At 63.3% G+C, this 14,300-nt stretch overlaps 7 protein-coding genes across 7 annotated transcripts; 4 read left to right on the forward strand and 3 right to left on the reverse strand.

Annotated features, from left to right (window-relative positions):
* Nucleotides 1-4: 4 nt before the first annotated feature.
* Nucleotides 5-1,509, forward strand: trp4 (Anthranilate phosphoribosyltransferase). The gene is made up of 2 exons (XM_062772091.1): nucleotides 5-510; nucleotides 556-1,509. The coding sequence occupies exons 1-2, from the start codon at nucleotides 70-72 to the stop codon at nucleotides 1,465-1,467; spliced, it is 1,353 nt and encodes a 450-aa protein (XP_062628075.1). The 5' UTR covers nucleotides 5-69; the 3' UTR covers nucleotides 1,468-1,509.
* Nucleotides 1,510-1,565: 56 nt separating this feature from the next.
* On the reverse strand, nucleotides 1,566-3,698 carry LOC62_04G005546 (uncharacterized protein; the record flags this gene model as incomplete). Its single annotated transcript, XM_062772092.1, has 5 exons — nucleotides 1,566-1,680; nucleotides 1,730-2,269; nucleotides 2,332-3,156; nucleotides 3,217-3,286; nucleotides 3,668-3,698. The coding sequence occupies 5 exons, from the start codon at nucleotides 3,696-3,698 to the stop codon at nucleotides 1,566-1,568; spliced, it is 1,581 nt and encodes a 526-aa protein (XP_062628076.1).
* A 627-nt stretch (nucleotides 3,699-4,325) lies between these two features.
* slc35c1 (GDP-fucose transporter 1) lies at nucleotides 4,326-5,500 on the forward strand (the record flags this gene model as incomplete). Its single annotated transcript, XM_062772093.1, has 4 exons — nucleotides 4,326-4,426; nucleotides 4,463-5,108; nucleotides 5,151-5,293; nucleotides 5,332-5,500. The coding sequence occupies 4 exons, from the start codon at nucleotides 4,326-4,328 to the stop codon at nucleotides 5,498-5,500; spliced, it is 1,059 nt and encodes a 352-aa protein (XP_062628077.1).
* Nucleotides 5,501-5,700: 200 nt separating this feature from the next.
* denD_0 (D-erythronate dehydrogenase) lies at nucleotides 5,701-6,735 on the reverse strand (the record flags this gene model as incomplete). Its single annotated transcript, XM_062772094.1, has 1 exon — nucleotides 5,701-6,735. The coding sequence occupies one exon, from the start codon at nucleotides 6,733-6,735 to the stop codon at nucleotides 5,701-5,703; it is 1,035 nt and encodes a 344-aa protein (XP_062628078.1).
* A 499-nt stretch (nucleotides 6,736-7,234) lies between these two features.
* On the reverse strand, nucleotides 7,235-9,496 carry sconC (E3 ubiquitin ligase complex SCF subunit sconC). Its single transcript, XM_062772096.1, has 7 exons — nucleotides 9,045-9,496; nucleotides 8,764-8,945; nucleotides 8,480-8,544; nucleotides 8,348-8,431; nucleotides 8,244-8,297; nucleotides 7,718-8,196; nucleotides 7,235-7,515 (listed from the first exon to the last, which is right to left on the reverse strand). The coding sequence occupies exons 1-6, from the start codon at nucleotides 9,154-9,156 to the stop codon at nucleotides 8,190-8,192; spliced, it is 504 nt and encodes a 167-aa protein (XP_062628080.1). The 5' UTR covers nucleotides 9,157-9,496; the 3' UTR covers nucleotides 7,235-7,515; nucleotides 7,718-8,189.
* Nucleotides 7,293-7,974, forward strand: derI1 (D-erythrulose-4-phosphate isomerase 1; the record flags this gene model as incomplete). The annotated part of the gene is made up of 2 exons (XM_062772095.1): nucleotides 7,293-7,518; nucleotides 7,721-7,974. 2 exons carry the CDS (start codon nucleotides 7,293-7,295, stop codon nucleotides 7,972-7,974), a joined length of 480 nt encoding a protein of 159 aa, XP_062628079.1.
* Nucleotides 9,497-10,934: 1,438 nt separating the features above from the next.
* amdR_0 (Acetamidase regulatory protein) lies at nucleotides 10,935-14,292 on the forward strand (the record flags this gene model as incomplete). Its single annotated transcript, XM_062772097.1, has 3 exons — nucleotides 10,935-12,220; nucleotides 12,273-14,113; nucleotides 14,157-14,292. Exons 1-3 carry the CDS (start codon nucleotides 11,816-11,818, stop codon nucleotides 14,290-14,292), a joined length of 2,382 nt encoding a protein of 793 aa, XP_062628081.1. The 5' UTR covers nucleotides 10,935-11,815.
* Nucleotides 14,293-14,300: the final 8 nt, after the last annotated feature.

The raw sequence follows: 14,300 nt of genomic DNA on the forward strand, positions 1-14,300 counted from the left end.
ACGACGACGATTGAACAACAAAAGGCTGGCAAGGTTATAATCTCACAACTCTTTCCCATCGCCACCACCATGACGGCCCAGACAGAGTTCACCCCCGATACCTTCAAGGTCCTGCTCAAGAAGCTCGTCCAGACCCCGGGCGACTTCAGCCCCGAGGACTGCGGCCTGGCGTTTGAGCACATGGTTGTTCAAGGCGCCTCGGAGGCTCAGGCCGGCGCCTTCCTCACCGCGCTCACGCTTTCGGGACTCGACAGCGCACCAGAGACTGTCGCCGCCTGCGCCGACGTGCTCCGCCGCCACGCCATCCCCGTCAAGGACCTCGTGCCCAAGAACGATGTTGACGACCCCCACGGCCACGGCATGTGGGACTACCGTGACTCGGACAAGGAGGGCGACAGGTACCGCGGCCTCGTTGACATTGTCGGAACCGGTGGTGATGGCTGGGACACGTACAACGTGTCGACCACCGCTGCTGTTGTTGTCGCTGGTGCCGGTGTCCGCGTCGCAAAGGTAAGTGGAGCGAGTGGACGTGGCGGACCGCGGCTGACTTTATAGCACGGCTCCCGTGCGGCCACCTCGACGTCGGGCTCTGCCGACCTGTTGATATCGCTCGACTGCAGGCTGTCGTTCCCCGTCGACCAGATCCACGATTTCCTCCCGGCGTCCCCCTTCCTCTTCCTCTTCGCGCCGCACTACCACCCCTCGCTGGCTCACATTGCCCCAATCCGTCGCCAGCTCAACTTTAGGACAGTGTTCAACGTCCTGGGCCCTCTGATCAACCCTGCGCGCCCGCAGCGCATGGTGCTCGGTGTTGCCAAGCGCGAGCTGGGTGACACGTTCGCCGAGGTGCTCCGCCTCCTGGGTGTCGAGCGTGCGGCCGTTGTCTGCGGACAGGAGGGGCTGGACGAGGTGTCGATCGCTGGACCGACCTGGATTTGGAGGTTGGAAAACGGCCAGATTGCGGTCGAGGAGATCCACCCTACCAAGGACTTTGGCCTTCCCACGCACCCTCTCAGCTCGGTCAAGGGCGCGACACCCGAGCTCAATGCGTTGACCTTCAACGCGTTGCTCGACAACTCGCCTGCGCCAGAGCACCTCGCGAACCCCGCTGGGCCCGAGGACCCGTCGCTCGAGTCGATCCGCGACTACGTGCTCATCAACGCCGCGACGCTGCTGCACGTGTCGGGCCGGGCCAAGGACTGGAAGGAGGGTGTTGCGATTGCCCGCGAGGCGCTTGAGAGTGGCGGTGCCCGTGCTGCCTTCGACGGCTTCCGTGACGCGTCGAAGCGTGCCATGGGAGAAAAGGGCCTCGACCTACCGCCCGCGCCCGAGGACGACGGAGGTGTCGCCGCGCGCAACGGTTTCGTCAAGGCGTGGCTCCACCAGCGCCGCAGCGGCTACGCGACGCCATCGTCGCCGTTCGAGCTGCAGCGGAGTGTGGCCGAGGGATTCCCATTGGGCAAGTAGTGTAGTGTTGGGTACATTACTATGAAAATCCATGCTTGACAGATGTCTATGAATGTCCGGGCGCCTCGACAAGATCGTACAAGTGTATGTGTCTGGCCCTACTCTGCCAGGATGACCTCTTCGGCGAGCCGCAGCACGTCGTCCCAGAAGGCCTCAATGACACCCGGCTTGAACCCGTTCCTGTCGTACCCAAGCGAGAGGAAGAGCTTGCCGCTGGGTGTGTCAGTAATGCCAGCCAAGTGTAGCATTTTGTGGCACTCACGCAAAGGTGTAGGCAAACAGGAGCAGCCCGCCAGGACGCTGGCGCGACCCCGTCGTAAGCGAGTAGAGCCTTGTTCTCGGGAACGTGTCGTGTTTGTACACACCGTCGAGGTTACCGAGCATCGAGACGCCCATGAGGGCCTTGCCCGCGGGGGGCGGGGGCGGCTTGGCCTCCTCGTCGTCGCGCTGAGTCGCGCCAGCCGGCGCAGGCAGGGGCCGGTCCTTGATGCGCAGGCCGAGCCCGAGGCCGGGGTTGGCCGCCTCGTCGTCCACGCGTGCCCAGTGGCGCGAGCGCGCGGCGCGCGCCGACGCAGTCGCGCGGAACGTCGCGCCCGCGAGCGGCGACTTGACCGCCGCGACCGTCTGGCGCTTGGTCTGCCCCGCGTGCAGCCACACCACCTCGGCTGGCGAGAGCCCTGGCGGCCGCAGGCTCGGGAGCACGACGTTGAAGTAGCCCACTGCGAGGTGGAAGAAGGACGCAGAGGTGCGCGCTGGCACCGGGTGCATCAGCGGGCGGAGGTTGAGCGCCGAGTAGATCATCCTGGGGGTGTTAGTGCCGCACCAGGCCACGAGGCCACCTGGCCCCACGCCACGCGCACTCACGTTGGCTCGGTCCTGCTGCTGCTCGCATACTTGCCCCACGCGACGGCGCACAAAGCAAACACGGCATGCGCGATCGTCACCCCATGCGCCTTGCACGTCGCTAGTGCCTTGGCCGTCCTCTCGCGCGAGTATACGCGCGTCGGGACGACAGTGTGGCTCGCGGCACCCCGCACGCCGGGCAGCACCTGTCCGCCGAGGAGCTGGGCGTCGGCACGCCGCTGGGCGACCTCGCCCGCGGCGCGCTGCCATCTGCTCAGGGGGATACGGTCCTCGAGGCTCGGGGGCAGCGCGGCGCTGCCCGCCCTCGCCGCCGCGTCGACCTCGGTCTGGAGGAGTGCCTGCAGCTCGTCGATATTCAGCGGGCCCCCGACGAGCGCGTAGAACTCGTTCATGAATGAATGCAGCGCCATCCCGTCGCCGACGTAGTGCGTCGTGCAGAGCATGACCTCTGCGTTGTCCAGTCCGTCGCTGTCGGCGTCCGCGGCGGCCCAAGCGCCCGACAGGTCGGTGCCGCGCGCGGTGCCCCGGCGGATGATGAGCTGCGCGGGCATCTTGGCGCTGAGCGTGCGCACGCCGTTGAGGTATGCGTTGACGAGATCCCCCGGGCCGTCGCCGGCCTCGAAGAACGTGAGCCGCTGGTCGCCAGTCTCGAGCGCGGCGGCGAGCGTCCCGGCCGGCGTGTGCGCGAACACTGCGTCGTCGTACGCGCGCAGCTCGACAGCGCACGCGAGCAGAGGGTGCCGGTGCAGCCCGAGCGCCCATGCGTACCGTACCCGCTGGAGGCTGAGCGCGTCGGGCGCAGCACGCAGGTTGTGGTGCACGTACCTGCCGGTCGGTGGTCAGTGCCGCTCGCTCGCCACCCCTCGCACGCCACTGGCCACTCACATGTCGTTGACGCCGTCGGCGCGCGAAGGCAGGAAATACGACAGCTCGTTGTCGCTCAGGCTCCGCTGCACTGGGAGCAGTAGCGGGCTCGCACTTCGGCTCACGCTCGCAGGCACGTCGGCGGCGGCGCGGCGCGGCCCCGTGCTTGGCCCATCGACGCCAGGCATGCCGCCGCCGCCGCCGCGATGGTCGACACTGCGCACGCCGTGGCGCCGCGTGCTGCTTGGCCCGTCAACGCCAGGCATGCTGCTCGGCCCATCGACACCCGGCATAAAGTCGCTACGGCTCGGCCCGTCGGCACCAGGCATGCCGCCGCCACCACTCGCTGTCCTCGCCGAGAGTGTTGTCGCACCTTGTCCCCCAGAACTCGGCCCGTCGACCCCGGGCATACTCGTCGAAGTGTTCGCCGTGCTCGTTGTACTGGCTGTTCGTGTCGCCGCGCTGCTAGAACCCCCCGGCGTGTCCGGGGGCGTAGGAAGCATCGTCGTCGTGTGAGATAAGAGTTGTTGTTGAGCGTCGTGTTGCCGTCGAGGTCCCATTATTTTGTTATTATTGTTGTCGTGAAGTGCGAGAGAGCGGCTGTCACATCACGGCAATGCGGTCGCCCTCGTTGCTCGCTCGTTCGTCACTACAGTGAGTTCCCATTCCCGTCATCGCCCCCCCTCCTTTGCAGCGATCGCACGCAGCACCAAGAGAGAGCGCGAGCGCGACAAAGCCAAAGTTGCGGGTCCGCCTGGATGGGCGAGGGGCAAATGTGTCACCTCTGCGGCACCAGTGGCACAAGATTACGGCAACCTCGCCAGGTCAAAGTGGCATACGACTTCTTCTTCCTGGCACAGCAGCCTGTTGCTGCACCCTCCCCGCCCGTCGTCAAGGTACACAAACAGTGACCGAGACATGCTCTTCATGTCTTACACTTTTGCACGTTACGGCGCTCAAGCTCGCTCAGTGAATCTTGTCGGATCCTTCTCTGCTGGTATTTACGGCTGCGACGACGACGACGGCCAGGACAACACCGACGACATAGCCGACGACAGTGATTAAGCTCAGCCTCGCTTGCACTCCTCCCCAGATTAGATCAGATCAGATCCGCCCACCTGCCCGGCAGCATGAGCTCAAGCAGCAGTAGCAACGAGGAGCAGACGCCGCGGTGGAAGGTCGCCGCGGTCGTGTCCTTCTTCATGGCCGTGGCCATCGTCATGGTCATTGTGTAGGTGGACTGCTCTCGGCATCGCTGACAGCACAGCAACAAATGGGTCCTCAAGTCGTCCGACCTCCCGCTCACCTTCCTCTTCCTGCAGCTCGTGATCGCCGTTGTCCTGTTGTACGCCTGGGGCGGGGCGTCGCGCACCCAGTGGACCGTGCCCCGGTGGTCAAAGGACATGGTCGGCAAGATGCTGCCCGTGGCGGCCGTCAACGTCGTCGGCCTCGCCTTCAACATCTACTGCCTGCGCCTCGTCGACGCCTCGTACTTCCAGGTCGCCCGCGGGCTCACCCTGCCCATGACTATCGCGCTGCAGGCCGCGCAGACCGGCACCCGGCCCACCCGCGACACGCTCATTGCATGCGCCCTCGTCACCTGGGGCTTTACGTTCTCGTTCCTCCCCTTCCCGCTCGGTGCGGGCGCCACTGGCTCGGCGGCCGAAGCCCCAGCCCTCGGAATGGTGCTTGGCATCGCTTCCGCTGCCATGGTCGCTGTGCACGCCGTGCTCATCAAGTCGGCGCTGCGGCACCTCGATGGGAGTGCGCTGGACCTCGCCTACTGGACGAATGCGCTCAGCGCGGTAGCCATCGTGCCCCCCGTGCTCCTGGCCGAGTCTGGGCGGATCTACGCCCTCTTGGCTGGAACAGAGGGTGACCTGCGGGCGTTTGCGATCGGCAGTCTCGTGACGGTGGGTGCAGAGGCCTCGAGTGGCGCTAACCACACCCCCCAGGGCGTCGTCGGCTTCCTCATCTGCATCGCGGGCCTCCTCAGCATCAAGGTGACCTCGCCCGTGACGCACATGTTCTCTTCGGCGGTGCGCTCGGTCCTGCAGACGATTCTTGGCGTTCAGTTGTTTGGGGACCTTCTCAACACGTAGGTGATGTGGCGTGGCACCCCCACTGACTTTGCAGCTCGCGCGTCGCGTCGATCATCCTCATCCTTCTCGGTACCCTTTTGTACACCTGGCACAAGGCGCAGGGCGCTCCACCCGCCGCGGCGCCCAAGCCGTCCGATCAGGCCGCGGCCGAGGAGGCGCGGGCCGAGAGCGAGGGGCTCACGGCAGAGAAGAGCGAGGCGTGAGGCCCCGAGGGCGAGGGGCACAAAGGAAGCGCGCGAGTAGCAGCGAGCGAGCGCAACAGGACAATTGGAATCAGACTCGCAGGCGCCATTGTGGCGGCCACCCTGCCTTTCGCCATACCACAACCACCATGTGCAGGACACTCAATACGCTAAGAACCAAACCATAACCTCGGACAATGCATCTACAACATATACTGCTCCTACTTCTGCTGCGCCTCAAGGGCGGCCTGGAAGCGGCGCACAATGGGCACCATGCCACCAGCGTCGGCGGTGAAGCCCAGGCCGAGGGGGTAGTCGTTGTCAAAGCGCGCGGGCCACGAGCTGACAATGCGGCGGTTGGTCGGGTCGTCCTTGAACGAGACGAGCTTGAGGGCCTCGGGGCCAGCGACCTCGGTGAGGGCCTCGAGCTCCTGCCTCACGGTCACAGTGAAGCCGGGGAGGTACACCGCGCGCGTGTGCGGGAGGAACGACGCCGCGGGCACATGCTTGGCAATGACAAAGTTGCGGATCGTCGTCTCGGGGCTGGCAACCCACGCTGCCAGCTCGAGCTCGGGCGAGTCGAGGCTCGAGCCGACGGGGCACAGCGCCTGCTGGCCCTGGAGCGGCTCGCGGATGATGCCCGAGAGGAAGGACGACGTCGCTGCGCTCGGCGCGCCGGGACGCACGACGATCGTCGGCAGGCGAAGGATACGCCCGTCGACGAACCCGCGGCGGGTGTACTCGTTGACGAGGAGCTCAGCGACGAGCTTGCCCGTGCCGTATGCGCCCTCGGGCGTGGCAATCGTGCTGGAGGTGACGACGTCGGGCAGCGGGCCGCCATACACGGCCAAGCTGGACGTGAAGATGAACTTGGGCCTCTGGGCGCCCTCGACACGGCGCGCGCGGTCGAGCAGCGCGCGCACAGAGTCGACATTGACGCGGAGGCCGAGGTCAAAGTCGTCCTCTGAGCCCCGGCTCATGATCCCGTGCAGGCAGTACACCGTGTCGGGCGCGCCGAAGGGCGTGGTGAAGAGCGCGTCGATCGCAGCCGCGTCGCACAGGTCGGCCTTGCGCGTGATCACGTTGGCCTTTGTGCTCGTGGCCGGCGCGCGCGGCTCGACAATGTCCGCGAGGATGAGGCGCGCGTTGGGCGTCAAGGGGTCGGCCAGGATCGCGTCGGACAGCAGCCCCCCGAGCCACCCGCCAGCGCCGGTGATGAGGACTGTGTTCGAGGCGGGGGTGGTGTCGATGGTCATGGTGCGTGCGTGCTGGTCTTGTGGCGAGGCATGCATGCTTGCTCACGCTGATGATACTTAACTACACATGCCATCTCGGCGTCTTGCATGCCTGTGGATATCCATGTTGCCGACAAGGACGAGGTGCCACCGCCGGGCCGAAGTCACGGACGAGTTATTGGCCCGGATGGCTCCTGGTGGTCGTGGGGGTGAGTGGCGGCGGGCCGAACGACAACACGGTGTGCCAAGCAGCTCTGCTTGTACCAGCCGCTGCCGGCGCGCGGCACATGCATCCCCGAGCCAGAGTCATGCCACGAGGATGAGTCGGCCCGTGCCGTGTGCAGCAGCAGCGCCTGCAAGTCGGACCGCCAGCCGCTGACCAACCCAGTGGCGACAGCCAACCTCGTCCTCAACTCCGCTCCGGGTTTACACCACACCCAAGGCCCGGTGCGGCTTTGTGCAGCTCAGCCAAGCCATGACACCGAGGACAAGTATCTGGTGGATGGTGCAGCCGTTGTGTTGTTGATGTTGCAGCTGCACTTGCATTGACACCCCCATCACTCACCCACACCACCAACATGGCCCCACCACCGTACACCGTCGTCGTGGGCTGCGACGAAGCCGGCGTGGCGTACAAGAACAGCATCAAGGCCGACCTCGAGCGCGACGCGCGCGTGCGCGCCGTCATCGACGTCGGCGTGCTCGCCGACGCAGACAAGACGGCGTACCCCCACGTCGCGGTCGCTGCCGCGCGCAAGATTGCTGCCGGGGAGGCGGACCGCGCCATCCTCATCTGTGGCACTGGTGAGTGTGTGTGTGTGCAAGCGAGGGGCGCCGTGGCGCCATGGCGCGCATGGCATGCTCGGCTGCGTCGCTGGCCGGCGCTGGGGTGTCAAAGCGGCACATTGCTTCGGGCGCGCACGCACACCCGCAGCACGCAGCGCCCCCCTCCTTTTTCCTCCCGGATCCATCACCCAAAGCCACAGCTCGCTCACACCCCCGCCAGGCCTCGGAGTCGCCATTTCAGCAAACAAGGTCCCAGGCGTCCGCGCCGTCACCGCCCACGACTCGTTCTCAGTCGAGCGCTCCATCCTCTCAAACAACGCCCAGGTGCTCTGCATGGGCCAGCGCGTCATCGGCATCGAGCTCGCCCGGCGTCTCGCCCAGGAGTGGCTCGGCTACGTCTTTGACGAGCAGAGCGCATCCGCAGACAAGGTCGCTGCTATCGGCCAGTACGAGCAGCCAGCAGTGGCTGCTTGATCGTGCCCCTCTCCATAGACTTGTAATGTATCAATCACCATCATCGTGAGGTGTTGACTCGAGCCGAGGTCATCGGACCCGGATGTCGTGCCTGCAGCCTGCTCCCGACTTGCCCGACCACTTGTAGGCTCATAATTTACATGCAATGCCTTCACGCCTTAGGCCAGCTACCACATCTCTGCAGACCATCGAGTCTCAGATATTGGGTGAGGAGTTTAGCGGCTGGGAATGTCAGCTTGGGTTTGGAAACAAGGTGCCACCAGACTCACTCCTCGGCCCACTCGTTCTCCTTCCTGATCTGCTCCTCCTCCTCGGGCGTGAAGCTGTCATGTTAGATGATTTGTCACTCGCACCAATAACGCTCGCTACTCACTCGTTGACAATGTTGAAGAGCTTGCGGATCTCCTCGGGCGTCTTGCCCTTGATCATGTTCGCAACGGTCTTGCAGCCAACGTCACTGTAGGGTGTGAGTGGTGGACGGCTCGTATCAGCAAATGTGACTTACAGGAGGGGCTTGATGTCGAGGTAGTTGGCAGCGAGGATGATCTCGAAGAGCATCTCCTGGTCAACCTGTGCCATGGTCAGCTACTGTTTTGTGTGGGGAGGGGTTGCGAGGAAGGACGATCGGCGGAGGAAGCAATGAACGATCGGTCGAGGAAGTAATCGCAACGCGTGCGAGAAGCGAAGCGCGCCTCTGCAGAGGCTTGTTTCTCGCCCTGTTCCGCACTGTCTTGTTGTTCCACAACAAAACGACGCGAGCCGCGAACGAGGAATGTACTGGACACGCACCTGGATGAACTTGGCGTCCCACTCGCCAATCTCGCTGGCCTTGCGACGGGCGTCGTCGGCGTCGTTCGAGTCGGCCGCGGGGAGGGGCTCGTTCTTGTGGTGGTCGCAGTACTCGAGGACCTTGACGAGGACTGACGACGAAACGTTGGGGAGGGGGATCGACTCGTCGCTCGAGGGGAGGTCTGGTCACACGCGTCAGTCTGGTGGCAAAGTGGGACATTGACGCGCGTCGAGACCAGTGTAGGAGCCACGATTGAACGCGTATCTGCTTGCCTACTTACCCTCGATCATGCTCTTGATGAGGTTGGAACGCTCGGCAACCTTCTTCTCGACGGTGAACGTCTCGTCGTCGGAAGTGACGAGGACGACAGAGTCCTTCTTCTCAGCAGACATTGTAGGTGTGTGGGTTGAGTGTGTTTTGGGGTGTGTGTTGAAAGTGGATGCTACGAGTAGCGAGGCTGTGGATGGGTGACACTTGAGAGAGAGAGTTGGGGTCGCAAGAGAGTTTGAGGAAGGATGGAAAGAGTTTAATAGGAAAGTGAGAGAGTTGTAGAAAGGAAGGAGTTGTCACGGCGGACGTGTGGTGGTGGTGTGGGTAGTGAGGGGTTGTTGGATGATGCGCTGATCGATCCGCTGGCTGGCGTGCGGGCTGACGGGGCTGGGAGGGCTGGGCAGTGGTGCGTACAGTGCAGGCCAAGAAGGCGCGGTCAGGCAACAAAGGGGGGTCGACCCGCCGCGGAATCAGATTATGACGCTGGGTGCAGTGGGCACAATGCCCCAGGCAGGCTGACACGCACAAAGCACAGAGTGCTTGCTGGAAGCGCGGTACGCGGCGAGGTGAGGCCGGTGCGGTGCACCACCACCACCACCATACAATGCAGCGAGGACATTAGGGCATACAAGCCCGCGAATCTGACACACTATAGCGCCTATTGTGTTAGGGCAATCCATATAGGCTCAGAGATAATAGAGTGGGCCTATTGTCCTGCACGCCTAACACAAAACCTCGAGCTGCGACAACAATGGCTGGTCCAGCCATGTCCAGCCAGCCAGGCAGCCAGCCAGCCAGGGTATATTGTCACCAGCCGAGTCATCAATCACCCGACGCGGCTGCTTCAAACGTCGCTTCCAACGGGGGGCTTCAACAACAAGCGCATGATCACACGTATGATCACACGCAATGATCACACGCACGCATGACTCCCAGGGCAAGGCCGGCAAGGTCTCGGCAGACAACTCATTGTCCGGCCCCTCCTGGCTACCTCGACAAGCAACAACGCTGCCAGACAACAAGGCAGCAAGGTGGCCACAATGCAGCACCAGGCCCGACCGACGTATATTGCTTTGTGCTGCTGCTGGAACACATTTGGCCCGCACTAGTCTGTTAGTTAGTCCTGGGAGTCGCTCGGAGCCGTTGTCCGCTACTGAGCCGGCTCGGCAAACCCGCGCCTCCCCTCCGCCGGCTCTGCCGTCTGCGCGTCTGCCTGCCCCACACCCCATTTGTCAGGCACGAGCCACTACCCACCGCCGAGACAAGACATGCGCCCATGACTGACCTCCCGTCATCCCTGGCCTGCGAGGGAGGCGGGCGCGGCGCGTGGGAGGGAGGCGGGCCACACACGGACAGTCAAACGGCTGCATCAGGTGCAATGGGCACGCGCGAACGCAGAGCGGGCGAGCGGACGATGGCGGCGGAGGGTGCGGCGGCGGCGGCAGTGTGACCACAAGACGCACGCAAGAGGAGGGCAGGCAGGTATGGCTTGGTCACAGGCGTGAGTCGGATCGAGGCTAGATTTGTATCACCTGGCACACTGCACACTGCACACTGCACATGCACGCGTGTGCCATGGCGTGCCCCCCCTTCGCGCCCCTCGTGATGAGATGAGCGCGCAATATGGGCTCTGCGTGGTCGTCGTCGTCGTCAGTCTGGCTGCCTGGCTGGCTGGCTTGATGGCCCGGGCCGGCCGCAAGAATGGCGCGGGCGGAAAAGAGTTGCGCCGGCAAGCAAGCGGCCGGGTGGTGCGGCGTATGCGTGGGTCGAGCCAGGTACCTACATACGGCACCAGAGTATGTCGCCTGCTGCGTGCTTTACTGCCTTGGCTGTCTCCCTGCTCCCTGTTCGTGCCGATGCGTGCCGTGTTTGCAAGAATCCGGCAAGAGCGGCAGGGCTTGACGTTTACTACTAGGTTGACGCTATAACGGGCCAAAGATAGCCCTGCCGCCATTCAACCCCCCCCCCCGTGCCGACCGGCTTGCAAGTCGACGACATACCCCCCCTCGTCCCCGCCCGCCCAGCCAGCCAGCCAACCAGTCAGGCATCACGCAGCAGCCAGCCAGCCAGCCAGCCAGCCAGCCAGCCAGCCAGCCAGCCAGCCAGCCAGCCAGCCAGCCAGCCAGCCAGCCAGCCAGCGAGCGTGCAACGCCCAGCGTGCTCCACTCGCTCGCAACAATCACACCTACCTCCTCCCTGCTTCCTGCGGCTCTGGGTGGGTGGTTCAGTCCAGGCGCTACCTACCTACATTCGACGCTTGCGCGCCCATCTTCCCACTCGCCATCAACGACACTCGACGTTCTCTCCTTCTCCCCTTCCATCCCGCTCCACTACCCAACAACATTCCTCGGACTGTGCTCCCACTTTGCGCAAGCCCCATTCCACTGACGCCACTACCATCTCGGCCACCACCACAAGGACCACCACAAGGACCAGGACCAGGACCAGGACCGCAGCTCCACCCACCTTCTGGGTAAACCCCTGCCTAGTCTACGTCGATCGCGGGCGGCAGAGCTCGGCACAGGTTGGTACGACTACCCACACATGCCCAAAGTATATTAGTACCAGCAACGCGCCAAGGCAAAACGACACCACAAGAGAGAGGAAGAGAGACAACAGCGGCCACTTCTTCCCCCCCCCTAAACACACTGCCCGGCGTCTGCATTCAGTCACCGCCGCCGCCTCGTCCGCCGCCTCCGCCTCCGCCGCCGCCGCCGCGGGACAGACCTTCGTCTTGCTCGCGCTATCTCATACACGCATCACCCACACCCAAGTCACATCATGTACAACGGCTCAAACGGCCAGCCCAAGGGCCCTTACAGCGATCTACCCGCCTACGCCATCCCAGTCAGCGACCTATCAGCACCCAACGCGGCTGCCGGTCGGGCAAGCCTCGCCAAAGACTTTATGGAGCGCGGAGACGGTCGATCGGCATTGCATGGCACCTCGTCGGCAAATCCGTGGTACGCATCAAATCCCACATCTTCTCGAAACCCCCAACTTGTTTCCTCCATGTCCCAAGCAATGTTTCCTCCTCCAGCCTTTCCGCCAGCACCGGCTAGCCAAGAAGCCGAGGGCAGCAACAGCTCCAAGCCCGGTGACAAGAAGAAGAAGCGGCGCGCCGATGGGGATGGCCTGTCGGTTGAGGAGAAGCGGACCAAGACGGGGCGGGCGTGCGATGCCTGCGTAAGTGTCCACATGGGCTTGTTCCAGAGAACCGTGTGCTAACTCGAACCAGCGGTCCAAGAAGATCCGATGCGACATCCTTACGGCAGCCGCCCAAGCAGCTGGCCAGGACATTCAGCCCATCTGCGCCCACTGCAAGCAATACAGCCTCGAATGCACCTTCTTCCTCCCCATCACCGAGACGAGGTTCAAGAAGCGGAGAGCTGCTGCCGATGACTCGGCATCTGCCGCTGTCGCTCAACCCAAGACTGAGGCAGCCGGAGCAAGCACCCCGAGTGGAGGCAAGGCGGGCTCGGTGGCCTTCCTTCTGGGCTCGTCGTTGCCGCGGCGCTCATTCGAGCAGCACGACATTTCAAATCACAACCACTGGGAGGTGACGGAAGATAAGGAAGGTCGTCTGCGAGTGAGTCTCGCCGACGACGGCGAGGACGGTTCGCTCTCATCCTCGCTCGAAAAATATGTGCTCCCAGCCGACACAATGACCACTCTGCTCAACACATTCTTCGACTACGACTTGCAATTCCTGCCGGTCGTATTGAGACAGGAGCTTTTGGCTGAGAAGCGGGTCTATCCATTCCTCCTCTACGCCATCTGTGGGCTTGCGTCAACCCGTCGCGAATTCCCCAGGCACATCTTTCAGCGTCTTCGCGGCGTCCTCAACAGTCTCATCAGATCAAACGACTTGTTGAGCAACGCTCGTCTCGAACATGTCCAGGCCCTGATCATCATGGCGCACAATGGCGAGATCAACGCCCAGCCGACAGCTGCGACGGCCAGCGCGTCCATGCTGCGTGTCACGATCGCGATTCGAATGGCCCAAGATTTGGGGCTTCACCGCGAGTCCAAGACCCCGGCGAGAACACACGCCGAGATTGAACAGATTGAGCTTCGGCGTCGAATCTGGGCTGTCACATTATGCCTCGACTCTTGGTACGGCGCCGCCCTTGGCAATCCACTCATTGTGGACATTCACGACTGCGATGTGCTCTTTCCGGCCTCGTACCGTGTTGTCGCTGACGCGGAACCATCAAGTTGGCCAACGGAACTGTCCTACCTTGCGCTCGGCCACCACCTCAAGCTTTGCATACTCCTCAGCCGTGTACTGCGAACAGTCTACGGACCCGCCGGTCTCCGGAGTGCCACCGATGCCCAGCTTGAATCGATCATTTCCGACCTTCTCTCATGGCACGACAATCTTCCCGAGCAGCTCCGGTACAAGTGCCCCGATGACCCTTTGTTGGTGGGCATTCTTCAGCTCGCCTATACCGCTGTGCAGTTCCTCTTCTGGCGGGCGTTCATTCGCGTGGCCGATTCACCTTCGCACATCAAGTTCACCCTTGATGTCAAGAAATGGGCACAGCTGGTTCACAATTCACGCCTGGCGATCGAGTGGATCAATGCCAACAACCCTCAGCTGGACACGTTCTTCCACATTCCATACGCAGCGACCAGCTGTGCGCTCGTGCAGTACCACCACTGGGCGAGACACCGGGACCCGGCTGCACTCGAGACGCTCAAGCTCGTGAAGGACATGGTCTCGAGGTGGGAGGAGGCCCTCCAGCCCGACCAGATGAGCATTCGACGCAAGACGATGGAGACGATGACGCTACTGTATGAGGCGGCGATCAAGACGAACGCCGAGTCGGAGGACAGCGGGGAGCGCAGTGAGACGCCAAACTCTTCTACTGCTGGTGACCACCCGCCGCCGGCTTTCAAGAAGCGGCGGGCATCGGGTGCCGACCCCCACGTTGGCTTTTCAGGTGACGTTGTTACCGACGGACCGCATATGGCGGCCTACAGGCATGTGCCAGACCTGTCGCCTCCAGACGAAGCGCCTTTCGATGCGTCGATCTTGGACTCGCTCCCGGACGCAAACTTTGACTTCCAGCGATGGTGCGTTAGACCGTTGTTGGAGACAGCTGACATTTTTTTTCAGGGGCCAGTACTTTGAAAATGTGGACCGCATGTTTGCGCCAGTGCCCAAGGAGGTGGACGAGGACGAGGGGGACGAGGAGGAGTACGAGGAGGATGAGGAGGAGATCGAGGAAGACGACGATGCTAATGGGGCGTAGGGGAGCAT

The sequence above is a fragment of the Vanrija pseudolonga genome, chromosome 4 (assembly GCF_020906515.1).
Source record: "Vanrija pseudolonga chromosome 4, complete sequence".
In the NCBI taxonomy this organism is placed as follows: Eukaryota; Fungi; Basidiomycota; class Tremellomycetes; order Trichosporonales; family Trichosporonaceae; genus Vanrija; species Vanrija pseudolonga.

Bases quoted from the DNA above. Each gene is read 5' to 3' on its own strand.
- trp4 (XM_062772091.1), top strand. From the start codon at position 70: ATGACGGCCCAGACAGAGTTCACCCCCGATACCTTCAAGGTCCTGCTC. The intron at 511-555 runs GTAAGTGGAGCG...CTGACTTTATAG, and splicing joins CCGGTGTCCGCGTCGCAAAG to CACGGCTCCCGTGCGGCCAC.
- sconC (XM_062772096.1), bottom strand. From the start codon at position 9,156: ATGTCTGCTGAGAAGAAGGACTCTGTCGTCCTCGTCACTTCCGACGAC. The intron at 8,545-8,763 runs GTGCGTGTCCAG...ACCATGGCACAG, and splicing joins GGGACGCCAAGTTCATCCAG to GTTGACCAGGAGATGCTCTT. The intron at 8,432-8,479 runs GTAAGTCACATT...CACACCCTACAG, and splicing joins CTCGACATCAAGCCCCTCCT to TGACGTTGGCTGCAAGACCG.